The sequence below is a fragment of the Panicum virgatum genome, chromosome 6K (assembly GCF_016808335.1).
Source record: "Panicum virgatum strain AP13 chromosome 6K, P.virgatum_v5, whole genome shotgun sequence".
Lineage (NCBI taxonomy): Eukaryota > Viridiplantae > Streptophyta > Magnoliopsida > Poales > Poaceae > Panicum > Panicum virgatum.
Window position 1 is genome coordinate 35,951,429 of NC_053141.1, and position 12,992 is coordinate 35,964,420.

Sequence of the window (12,992 nt, forward strand, 5' to 3'; positions counted from 1 at the left end):
TATGTACTGAAAAAAACGAAGAAAAAGGCCTTTCATGAGATCGGCCTGCAGAATTTTAGCTGTTTCATACGAAAACTTACGAAAAATCTCTCTGAAATATCTGTTATCAAACCAACACACCCTTAAATCTACAATGCTTCCTTCGTTGCCTCGTGTGTTAGTTAACTATTTCAGAGCACAAAGTATCTGCGCACTAAAGGCTAAACTATCTTAAGTATCTACAGCTTCCGCAACCTCGCACACGGCGTGGAACACCGCCCTCGCCGGCCGGTGGTCGGAGAGCCGGTAGCCGCCGCAGCTCGCGCACCGGGCCTGCCGCATCCCCTTCCCGCGCCAAAGGATACGGTCGCACCTGCAAACGACAGCGGCAACAGCGTTGTCACAACAGAGCGATCTCAATGCCATGGCCGATCAGCTTCAGGAATTGATGTTTTTTTTCATTCCATCATCGGACCATGACGGCGCGCAGTGCTGCTTCCGATGGCCGGCGATGGCGCCGTCGGCGGCGTCGGTGTGCCAGTAGAACCGGTCGGAGTTGGGTCGGTACTTGTAGGTCGGGGCGAAGGCGACGAGGCCCTCGCGCCAGCCGTCGATCCGCCGGCCCTCGGAGAGCTCCGGCAGCAGCTCGTCGTTCTCCAGCAGCATGCCCAATGCAACTTCCTGGTGCCCAACAGCTGCCGCGCCTCGCCGCCGTCCATGGCGATCCGTTGAGGTCGCCGAGCTAGCAGCACCGCGCGGCTGTCAGAAGTAAGAACACAGGGAGCAAAAAAAAAAAGGCAATAAGCCCAAGTTGCTCGAGCGTTAATTGAATTGAACGCATGATAAAAGGTTCATGGTTACATCTTTTTTATTTATTTTCCATGGCAAAAATAATTAACAAATAATATATATGGCAAAACTAAACAAAACTTGTTGACGTTGCTCAATTGATAGAGTATTTTTTCCTTGCATCTCCTGTAAAATCATTTTTATTATCTCCATGATTGAACAAATTATAAATGGAGTATAGGGCGAAATAAGACATAACTTGGGGATGTAGCTCAATTGGTAGAGCGTTAATCCAAGCATATATGTAAATCTATATCGCTCGAAGAAAGAGGGAGCATCCGGCGCTCAGCGCGTCCTCGCTAGCCACGCGCCATCTGCACCTAGCTGGTGGCTATCGGTGGGTTGCGTCCATCTTAAGCGCTGTGAACAAAATCCCACGCTGAGGACTGCGGGACACCGGCAACTTCTCCATCGCACGACGTCTCCTGCCCCGTCGCCGCCGCGCCGGGTGCCCTTACGCATGACACCGGCACCAGCACGGTGCGCGCGGCGCGGTCGGCCACGGCGAGGACGAACACGCCAACATGCGTCAGCCACCCGGACTGCCCACGGGCCAGGAGTGCGGCGGGGCATCAAGGTTTCGACGAGCTCCGGCGGCGAGCCGGCAAAGGTGCAACCAGGCTCGCTCCCCACAGGCCCAGGGCGCATGCGGGCACACACTTTTTTCAATTCCTTTCACATACGCCATGCACAGCACCTCAACAACCCATTTGAGTCGCTTGTGAGCTAAACTTTCACTGCAGTCAAGCACGCCGGTGAGCAAGGCCATTGTGGCTGTGGGGATCAGTGTTGTGTGGTCTACGGGATGTGAGGAGGTGCATAGGAGAGGTATAAGCAGTTTTCGAAGTCGTTCCATGGCCGGAGCGGCCGGAACGCAGCGCGCCACTGTGGCCGTGCCGTGGCCGAGGGGGCCACCACGGAGCTCCCTGCTTCGGGGTCCTGAGGCTCGGCTGGGGCTCATGGCCTCTTACTGCGGTTGTGCTGGTGCTCCACGAGCCGATGGCCGGCGAAGCACTGCAGCCGCTGTGGCCGCCCTCGTCGGAGTTGGGGGCTACCGCCGCTGGCCTGTGTCTGTGGGGAAGCCAAACTTGGAGACAACTCTCTCTCTCTCCATGTCAAGTGTCGAGAATGTAATCTTTTTTGTTCTGCTTTTTTTGTTTTGCTCCATGCCAAGTGCGTAACAGGCTGCCTAATATTGATGCTGCATTTTCTACACTTTCTATTGTTGTTAAGCACTTTCCCTTCTCCGGTGATAAAGTGACTTTTTTTGAACTTAAATTTTTAGTATTTTGTATGTCAGGTTGCACTGAAATCCAAACTGCATGAAGGACTCAATTCAGAGATGGTGTTGGTGGAGCAAGCAAATGAAACATGAAAGGCCAAATCCCATATGCATGTTAACAGGCTATATAAATATGTCAGATATGATTTATTTCTATCATCCTACAATATAGCTGATTACATTGTTATATGTTCGCCATTATTCGTATGATTTCTTCCAACATTTCTTTTCTACCATTGAGAAACTTTTTTCTACCATTAATTTAATTGCCTAAACATAGTATTTTTGCCTTGAAAAATACCAGCATGAGGACTATTTGCTCGATCTCCTACGATTATTTGCTTAGGAGGTTTCAGTTCAATGCCCTGCACGGCAATGTTACTAACGCAAGATCTCAATAAAGATTATAATTACGTTATGACAAATTATTAAGTATTATTTGACCATTGATTTTTGTGTTGCACTTGTGTGGAATGTATTTAGTCATATAAAAACTCTCGGTGTTTGGAAATTAATATTATGTCTTTATATTAATTATTTTTATATAGTGATTTAATTTTGATTAAAACTATTTAATTTGATTTTTAATATTAAAAAATTCACCTTCACTGTTTTCAATATGTTTGATTATATGCACTATTAAGCTAAAAAAGCCAATATGTTGATACAAACTATTGGTATCTTTTAGGAGCTTGGTACATATATTTTTAAAGCCTTATATATTTGCTAGAAAGGAAAAATGAGCTAAATAAAGTAATAAACAGAAACAAACATGAGCATTATTGAATACATGAGCAGAAGCGCAGAAGAAACCTAAAGTTTCAGGGTCTTTCTTATCGACTTTAGTGTTTCAGTGATGCTAATGGTGTAATTCTAAAATTTGAACTGATAAAATATTATACATAGTTGAAAAGCAACAACCGGATCACTATCAATAATTTCCATTTATAAAATTTAAGAATTATTGACGTTCATCTACTTTGCTTAATATGTTTCTATTGTAATGATGGTTAAATAATATATTATTTTTGATAAAATCATAATTAATTTATTCCGAGAATAAAATTATTGGCGTCCATTGGAAAATGAAAATCTATGGTCAAATAATACGTTCCGACGTAAATATACTCTTTATTGTGACCTGACGTTAGCAAGTAAATTGTCCTGTAACGTTTGACTGCGAATGCACCAATTTACCAAGTTATTGCACTAAATTAACCATTTTCTAAGTTGTTGGATCAATCTGCTCCCAGTTGTCAAGTTATATTGTACTAAATTGAGCACTTTACAAGTAGTTGGACCAATTTGCACCCACCTGCCAAGTTGTTGTATGCTGGGTACAATTTACTCAATAATATGTGGCAAAATTTAACAAAACTTGGGAATGGAGTTCAATTGCCAAAGCATTTACCTTCTGAAAGGAACAACCCAACAAAAATGACTTTAATGACGTCTATGAACTTTATCTACAATTTGAAAATTAAATCGATCATGTTCTAACAACAAGATAAGGATCCCATCAATGATCAATCACACTACCAGAAAATAAGAGCAGTCTCTTAGGGGTTGTTTGGTTTGAGGGGCTAAATTTTAGTCTATGTCATATCAAAGAGAATCTTAGTATTTAAAAGTATTAAATGAAGACTAATTATAAAACAAACTGTAGAATCCTGGGGCTAAACTGCGAGACGAATCTAATGAGGCATATTAATTCATGATTAGTGGATGGTACTGTATCATCACTGTAGCAAATTATGGATTAATTAGGCTCATTAGATTCGTCTCGCTAATTAGCACTTAGCTGTCAAAAAATATTTATAAACAGATTTTATTTGATACTCCAAAATAGTAAGATTCTTTTTGATGTGACAGAGACTTAAAAAAAATCTTGAAAAACAAACAAGGTCTTAGACAATGACGATGCTTATAATCTCAAACTAGACGCTGACGGACAGTAGTTGCAAACTAGATACTGGCGGGCAGAGCTGATGTTTTCCTGCTCCTGGTCTTTGACAATCCCCACCCCCCGGACAGATTAGTCTTACTTTCAAGTACTGGGCTCTGTACTCATCAAGCGCTAGTGCTCATCATAACAGCACTCAATTTTTTTTTTTGAACAAGCGGGCACGAGACGGTGCCTATTTTATTGATAGAGAAGAGTTAAAAAAAAACAGCCGGCTAGCCGAAAAAGGAAAAAATTTATTCTCGCGATAACAATAGCGCTAAGTCTTTTGCTCCTGCCAATGTCCATGCAGCAGCTTCAGCTTTGATGTTTGTCATTAAGGTTAATGTAGATGCTTCTCGTTGCCGGAATACTCTTGCATTTCTCTCTTTCCATAGCTCCCAGATCACTAGAAGAGTGAGGCTCCTACCGGCTTTCCAGGAGACTGTCGTCGATGTGGTGATCATATCCCACCAATCCTGCACTGATGAGTATGGTCTCCACACTCTCGGTTGCCAATTTGGTTGCTCAGCCCAAGTGGATACGTACTCCCAGATTCTAGTGCATCTGCAGTGTTTGCCAAAAGATGTTTTGCTGTCTCCAATGTCTGGTGACATAATGGGCAGTCTGGGCTGTGCTCCCAACCGCGCCTCGCTAAACAGTCTGAGGTCCACACACGTTCTTGTAGAATCAGCCACGCAAAAAGCTTGCACTTTGGCGGCGCCCAAGTGCGCCAAATTGAGTTTAGGTGCACTTCTCTGGTGGATCCTAAGAATTGTGCTTTGTACGCCGAGGCCGCCGTGTAGATGCCGGACTCTGTGAACTTCCATCGGATTTGGTCAACGTGTCCTGGGCGTAGTTGTATTCTTGCAGGTGTGTTGTCGTTATTCCGTTAGAGATGTTTATGTCTCTGATCCAGTTATCGTTGTAGGGCGTCCGCTACTTTGTTTCCGTAGTTTATCAATTTTCTGGAGTGTCTCCTTGTAAGTTTTTAAAACAGTGAGAAGGTAGACTGGTTGTGATGAGAGGACAGATTTGGTTAGGCTAAGTCGTCCGGCTTGTGTCAAGAGGCGGCCGTTCCATGCCGTTCCATGCCGAGAGCTTGTGTCAAGATGGGGCAGAAGAATCACCTGACAACGTTGACTGACAGCCGAAGCGTTGGTTGCCCTGGTTCTGCATGTCCAAATCAGACTTGAAACTGCAGCTCAATGCTGCTGATCGTGTGGTGGTAATCTTCTACACGTTGTTTGTGCTCCTGCACGTGGAATCCGGAGGGAGCAGACGTCAGATTGGAAGTATCGAGAACGGCATCCATAAGTCTTGAACAGCTTCCTTTTGGAGCTCCAGATCAGCATTGAGCAACTGGAATCTGACTGTCCTCACAGAAGTCGCAGATTCTTAGCTGTTTGGTAGGGAGTACTATGAAAAATATTAAACAAAACTAGTTTACAAAACCAACTCCAGAATTCGTGTGCTAGGAACCCTGAAGAATCTAATGAGACCTTTGACCGCGTGATTAGAGAATGATTACTATAGCAGTCAATTATCGATTAATTACTATAATTAGATTCATCGCGAAAAGTTATACCCATTCCAGAAATTTTTTTACAAATAGACTTCATTTAGCACTTTATGCGTGCGAGATTTCTTTCTCGACTTGTGTGCACTAGGAACCTCTAGTGCGAAACAAACAAGGGTCTATTCATCGACCTAACTGACAGTGAGATTCGGGGTCCATGGGAATTATGAAGGCCGAAATTGTTGACGAGACTAATGGGTGAGTCCATTGACTTCGAAGCTGCAGAACCCGTGAAACAAAAGTGAACAAAAAAAAACAGTAGGTAACGCCCAATGTTCTTCAGTCCTAGTGAGTTGATAATGCTTGTTTCTATTTTGTAGTAAGCTGAGGTGATTAGTCTTTATTTTGATAATATTTTTAATGGGAGAGCAAGATGGTGCTTCAGTTTTGCTTTGTCTGTATCTTCCAATACCATTTTGTATCTACCCTTGCAGTTTCAGTTAATCACTGATTTTGCAATCTCAAAACTAAAATAATCCTGTTATTATGTGCTTGCCTGCCAGCAAATGGCATGAAAACGGTAAGGATTTGTATCCCATAGCTTCCGTTTTTTTTTTTTGAAACGAACCAGGTGAGAGAGCTACCGATTATATTAAAAAAAAAGAAACAACACTCAGACTGAACACCACAACAAGCAACAACGACACCACCATCAGCCAAACAACCACACAACTTCTCTATAACTCGACTCAAATAACAACCGGTTGGATTGAGACGTCTACACGAAACAAACTATATCGCATAGCTTATGCTATATCCTACAGTTTGTAATCGCAAACTAGAACAGTCTGAAACAAACTGCACGAAAGTACGAAACAAATCATCTCTGGTCTGGAATTCGAGTACCCAACGCTTCTCTCCTTTTTGTTTGCCTCGCGAAAATCACACACTTCAGACTTCACAAAGAGCAAGCTGGTATCCCTGTGCCCATAAAAAAAAGAAAAAGCTGGTATTCCTTGATGTCCGGCCCATGATACGGCCCGGCCCAACCTATCTTTGGGCCCATGCAAGCCTGAGAAGCAGCTGCCAAACAGACCCGGGTCCGTCTCGATCGCAAGACGCTAAGCTTTGCTCGGCGCGAGCAATACTCGGATGGAAACTGGAACCATGGCCGCGCGGCTCCAAGCTCCGTCAAGCGCGCACCAGCCGAAAGGGAAAGGAGATGCTCCGGATAAGGAGGCATCCATCTTCTCCGGCGATTCCGTGACGGCGGCCGCTGGCGTGGGGGCGCCCACCGCCCGCGTCGATCGGACGCGGTCGTCCGTCCCGTCCCCACACGGCCGCTATAGATGCCCCCCCCCCCCCCCCCCCCCCCCAACTCCCCACCGGGCATCTGTGATCGCCCCTTTAAAATGCCCCGCACCCCCGCGCGAGGAGGGCGATCACCGGAGACGACGACGGCGGCGCTGATCGCGCCCGCACCCGTGGGAGAGCAGAGCACGAGCCCACCGCCACGACACGCACGAGCAGGATGGCGAGCCTGACCGTGCCGCCGGTGCCGAAGTGGCCCCGCCAGGACGCCATCGACCTCCACAGGGCCTTCAAAGGTCGCCGTCGCCGGCTCTAATCCGACCGGCCGCCATGGCGGCTCGGCACCACCACCACCAGCTCTGATTCCGAACAAGAACAACACTGAACTGAGCCGCTGCTGCTGCTGCCGCGATGCAGGGTTCGGGTGCGACAGCACGACGGTGATCAGCATCCTGGCGCACCGCGACGCGGTGCAGCGCGCGGCGATCCAGCGCGAGTACCGCGCGCTGTTCAACCAGGACCTCGCCCGGCGCGTCGCCTCCGAGCTGAGCGGCCACCACAAGCGCGCCGTGCTGCTGTGGATCCTGGACCCGCCCGCCCGCGACGCGACGATCCTGAAGCAGGCGCTAACGGGGGACATCACCGACCTCCGCGCCGCCACCGAGGTGATCTGCTCCCGGACCCCGGCGCAGCTCGAGATGATGCGGCAGGCCTACGCCGCCCGGTTCGGGTGCCCCGTCGAGCGCGACGTCGCCGAGCGCGCCTCCGGCGACCACCGGCGGCTGCTGCTGGCGTACCTGGCGGCCACCCCGTGGCGCGGCGACGGGCCCGCGGACCCGGCAGCGGCGGCGCTGGACGCGCGGGACCTGTACCTGGCCGGCGAGCGGCGGCTGGGCACCGACGAGCGCGCCTTCGTCCGCGTGTTCAGCGAGCGCGGGCGGGCGCAGCTCGCCGCCGCGGCGCGCGCGTACCGCCACATGTACGGCCGGACCCTGGAGCAGGCGGTGAAGGGCGAGACGTCGGGCGGCTTCGGCTTCGGCCTCCTCACCATCCTCCGCTGCGCCGACAGCCCGGCGAGGTACTTCGCCAAGGTACGGCGCGGTGTCTCCATGGCTGCCTGCTTGTGCTTATTCTTGCTTCTGACTTCTGAGCAACGGCCGGTGGGGCGTGCAGGTGCTGCACAAGGCGATGAAGGGGCTGGGCACGAGCAACTCGGCGCTGATCTGGGTGGTGACGACGCGGGCGGAGGTGGACATGCAGCACATCAAGGCGGAGTACCACAAGATGTACGGCCGCTCGCTCGCCGACGCCATCCACTCCGAGACCTCCGGCAACTACCGCACCTTCCTCCTCTCCCTCGTCGGCCGCGACCGCGCCTACTACTGATCGCCATCGTCGTGTCGCAGCAGATGGGGACTCCATGGCTGCCCTGCCCATTCCGGACAGCGAAGCAACCGCCATTGCCATCGCTGCGGCCCGTGCTGCCTCCAGCAGCGAAGTAGCATCATGCTATGTCTATGTTCTTGACTTCTTGCACGTATGATGGAATTGATCAGTGATCAATCTTCGCGCACATACATTGCCCGCTGAATTGGTTTCTTCCGTTCTCAGTTTCGGCATCCTCATGCAGACCAAAAACGGATCCATTTATTATTCATTTCCGATGTTATGGTCATGTACAAACAACAAGGTCACAGCGTAACTAAAAACATAGTGCTGTATGCACAAGCACCGCTGACTATTCACTACAAGTTCATCTGTTCACATGCCACACAGAAGAACAACATGTATCGGCTAACATCGCAGAGCTATTATATACCGAGTCACCGAGACAAACCAAGCTGCCGCAACACCAACAGGGCGTGCCGTCGTCTACACCTCTTACAAACTGGCAATCCGTGTAATTCACATAGATCAAAGGCTCCACACAAAGGATGTAACCAAAGCCGTAACTAGCCTCGGCCTCAGTCTACAGGCTTCTGGTTCACGTGCCGTGATGCGGAGTAGGACTGGATCGCCGAGCTCGTCACGCCGATGGAGTGCTTCGTCAGGTCCATGCTCTTCCTCGCAGCGAACCAGATCATCCAGAAGAACCCGACCCAGCCTGCATGCAGGATGGATTTCATGAACATTAGCACACGTGATGCGAACAGGTTCTTGGGAGGCGAAGATCTGCTTTTAGACCTAACAAATCTGAGAAAAAGAGTATTCTCGTTGCAAGGAAGCTGCTTTGTCAACACAAATTATTCCATGCTTACATTACTATATAGTGAGCACCACGATCTCCATGACATTTCTAAAGCGAATCATAACTGTAGCTATTTTTGCTAAAGTTGTGCCACTTTATTCCCCATTATCCTGGTCTAGTCTCGTGCCTACTTGTTCTCCACGAATTTATGTAAGTATTGCCGTGCTGAATCATTCCCAAAGGTAAAACTAGAAATTGACAACAGATTCTAGAATATTGGTCAGTTTCAACTTTACCTTTCAAAAAGTCTCCAACATGAAGAAACGTCTAGGAGAAGAAACTTTTTCTTTTTGACAGCTCTAAGATATGTAAGATGATAATCACTGCTACGGCTGTGAATTGATCTCATCAACCTACTTGATCACACAATTTAAACTGCGGCTGTTGCACTCGCAGTTTCCAGTACTTCAGTTCTACAACTTTCTGCTGATATTTCTCCTTTCATTTCTTCTGTTATCGAAATTCAAAATCTTGCAAGTTCATACTTTTCACCACATCTTAAAGGTTGGGTTGAGTAGCATTAAAGCAGGACCCAGTGTAAGAATTTGGATTTCACAGTGAAATTTCCTGAACTTTAAACTATCTAGCTGACACTTGTTTTCAAACATACTATGAAAAAGTTTCTGAACTTTACAAGGACTAGTTTGAACCCTCTAAACGGTTCTCCTAGAAAACAGATTGACAAAGAGAACACTACAATCTGCTAATAATTTGCTAAAATTACATAATAGATGTCTAGATGATTCTCCTGACTAGAAAACATCACAATCAGTACTAATTATTCACCAAATTAGATATTATAGATGCCTCCACATGATTGTCCTAACATATTAGGAAACAGTGCCAAAGTAAACACTGCAATCTGTATTAAATGATTCAGTGCAATGGCATGGTACAATACGCATAGGTTTCCTTTCTGTGTTCCTCCAGTATTAGTAGTTATTCTTCAAAAATATTCAAACAAAAAATTAACACTATTAAAAATTACTTTTACAAGTATATTATAGTGAGTAAGCAACACATGGTTCCGCTAATTCAATTTAGTGCAAGATCCTATTGCTCCCTAGAAGAGCACAGAGAGGCAGCACTAACAGGAGAACCAGTTTCTAATATAATTTCATTTTACAGGCAAGAGTAAGAATTTGAGATAATTCAGTTGAAACAACAAAGGTTTATCATATATTCAACATATTAACACTGTCTAAATTTACTTAAGATGCCGAAGCGCAGAACGACTACAATACTGGTTGGCACCATGCAGTTAAAGTCTTAAGGCCGTTATGCCTGAAGGTGGTTTGCATATTAACAGATCTACAGCACATCAATCTTTTACAGGGAAAGGAGAGATGACTTACCAGTAGCAATCATTACTCCAACAATTGCCGAGATAACCGTGGCAGAAATGGCGAAGACAGCTACCGACACTGCTCCAACATACACTGCAACTACGCAAGCAAAGAAGATAGCCAAGAACCCTCCGGCAGCCGCCAATGACATCAGGACCGAGACGATGACGGCATTAGCGGTCGCAACCAGCAGGAAGAACATGAAAATGAGGAGGCCAGTCAACGCTATAAGCGTGATGGTCCCGACCTGCCACATTAGGAGCAGATGAAGTGAGGATAATTAAATCCCGGCGAAATTACAGTATTCCTAAAGATGGTGCAACCGAGGAAGCATCTAAGGAGTACAAATGAGTGCCACCTCAAATTATGGTAACCACGCACAAATTAAGCTCTGATGGGTTCAGGTGACAACAGGATATCCATGAACACTCGGAACTTAGCACTCAGCCGATTCTTCATTTCTCTTCACAGAACTTAGGAGCACACAGTAACAGAATTCACCATTGCGAAAGGGCAAGTTGACAACTGTGACATCAAAGGCTACAAATCTAGAGCAAGATCGATACTACTCTAGGTTTAACAATCTATATGGGTAGTATTTAGGGCAAGTTGGTCTCATTAATTACAAAACCCAGTCAAATCAAATTTAGCGAACAAGGCAGGCAGGAAAACCTACGCTCACTGGACGGATCAGGGAACGCCGCCAGCGAATGGGGGGCGCACGCTGGGGAGGGGTGTGGGGCTCACCGAGATGACGAGGATGGCGCGGAGGCCGCTGCCCCGCCTGGTCCACTCGAGCAGGTCCCGCGCCGAGTTCCGCGACGCCCCCCGCAGCCGCGGGGCCGCCTCGCAGGACGCCGCCCGCAGCCGCCCGAGCAGCGGCTCGCCCCCGCCGCCCGGGGACGACCAGACCCCCTCGAGGAAGCCGCGGACCACCCCCGGGAGCGTGTCCTCCCCCTCCTCCTCCTCGCCGCCGACGACGTCCACCGGGCGCGCGGCGGATGCGGAGGCCGCCGCCTCGCCGTTGGCGGCGGGCCCGTCCACATCCATCTGGTTGGGCGGTGAGGAATGGGGGAGTCAATGCCACTGCTGGGTCGGCGTCGGCGAGGGGGGGAGGAGATGGGCTGCGCGTGCGCTGGATTTTTTTTTTGCGCTGGATTTAACTGGAAGAAGTGGGGTTTGGAGGACACGTGGCAAGCGGAGTGGCGTGGGCGCGAGCCACGTAGGCTGCCGGGTGGGCCCCGCCCCGGCTGGCGTCACCGGGCATTGGAGCGTTGGCTGTGACGTGTGGCCGCGCCTTCCGTTAGCTCGGAATTTCGGATCAGGTCGAGCTGAATTTTTTTTTCTTTGAAAATAAATGTCGGCAGCTTCTTCACTGCTGTGACCGCGATATTTTTCGACCAACTTCCACGTCAGTTGGGCACTCGACGCTCGAATAATAAAACCACATTCTTGAATGTACTGTTTCAATGCACAGTTTTATAGATAAGCTGTCACATTTAACTGCTGATTGGTATTAATGATGGAATGTGCCATGTGATTGATAGAAGTTGATGAAGATGTGTAGACAAAAGATCATTCTCAATGGATCGAGTTTCATTTTAGTTACATAGCTCCTGGTAACTACGCACACCAAATTTATCTCCATAAAACTCTATTCTTCTTCTTTTTTTCTTAAATTGCATGGTACGTCATCACTTTTTGCCTATTTAGCATGTTATTAAATGAGAATGAAACTCATATGATATTTACATTGAGAATAACCTTAGGCATCGAGAGTTTGTATTTAATAACTCTAATAGTGAAAAATTTCCATCTTAGTTCTAATTAACAATAGCAGTTACGATTGAAGATCGCGTCGTTTATTTGATTCTCTACGGTGGCGGATCCAAGAGTTGAACCTAAGGAAAGCTTATTTCTCCTTCTTTCTTCCTTCTCTTCTCTTCTTCCTCCTCTTCGTCTGTGGCCCCAAAATATTAGGGGACTTTGGAGGCTCCGTTGGCATGGGTAGGGCTCAGCCCCACTGCCCCATGCTTATAGGCGTTTCCCAATAGAAAAATAAGATCTACTTAACATTTAATTAGCTCCGTATACTTATGTATGTAAAATTTTTTCTCAATATTTAATATTTCTTTAATTAGAATAATTTATTACAATTTAAAAATATTTTTGTTGAACAAAATTTGAAATGTAGACGAATATATTTATTTTAGGAGGGAGGAAGTAAGCTCGTAATGTGGCACCATATCTTACCTCATCTCATAAGAAAAAGGAAATGCGGACCTTCGACCTGCATGTATCTTCCTTGGGCCATCTTGACTCTCGAGGTCTACTGAGACAGATGGGCCTCCAAATTTATGGCCCAGGTGCAGACTCAGATTCTGTCTTGCTTCCGAGTGTATTCCCCTCAAAAAAAAAAAAAACTGCACGAGTGTATTCCCCTAAAAAAAACTGCACGAGGGTATTCTCCTAAAAAATATCTGCACGAGTGTATAGTATCCATCGGTCGCTGACAC

General features: G+C 47.3%; 2 protein-coding genes across 2 annotated transcripts; one reads left to right on the forward strand and one right to left on the reverse strand.

The window, feature by feature from the left end:
* The first annotated feature begins 6,955 nt into the window (after positions 1-6,955).
* On the forward strand, positions 6,956-8,501 carry LOC120712384 (annexin D5-like). The gene is made up of 3 exons (XM_039998150.1): positions 6,956-7,178; positions 7,300-7,973; positions 8,056-8,501. Exons 1-3 carry the CDS (start codon positions 7,103-7,105, stop codon positions 8,266-8,268), a joined length of 963 nt encoding a protein of 320 aa, XP_039854084.1. The 5' UTR covers positions 6,956-7,102; the 3' UTR covers positions 8,269-8,501.
* A 10-nt stretch (positions 8,502-8,511) lies between these two features.
* On the reverse strand, positions 8,512-11,615 carry LOC120712385. The gene is made up of 3 exons (XM_039998151.1): positions 11,224-11,615; positions 10,486-10,723; positions 8,512-8,986 (listed from the first exon to the last, which is right to left on the reverse strand). The coding sequence occupies exons 1-3, from the start codon at positions 11,524-11,526 to the stop codon at positions 8,847-8,849; spliced, it is 681 nt and encodes a 226-aa protein (XP_039854085.1). The 5' UTR covers positions 11,527-11,615; the 3' UTR covers positions 8,512-8,846.
* Positions 11,616-12,992: the final 1,377 nt, after the last annotated feature.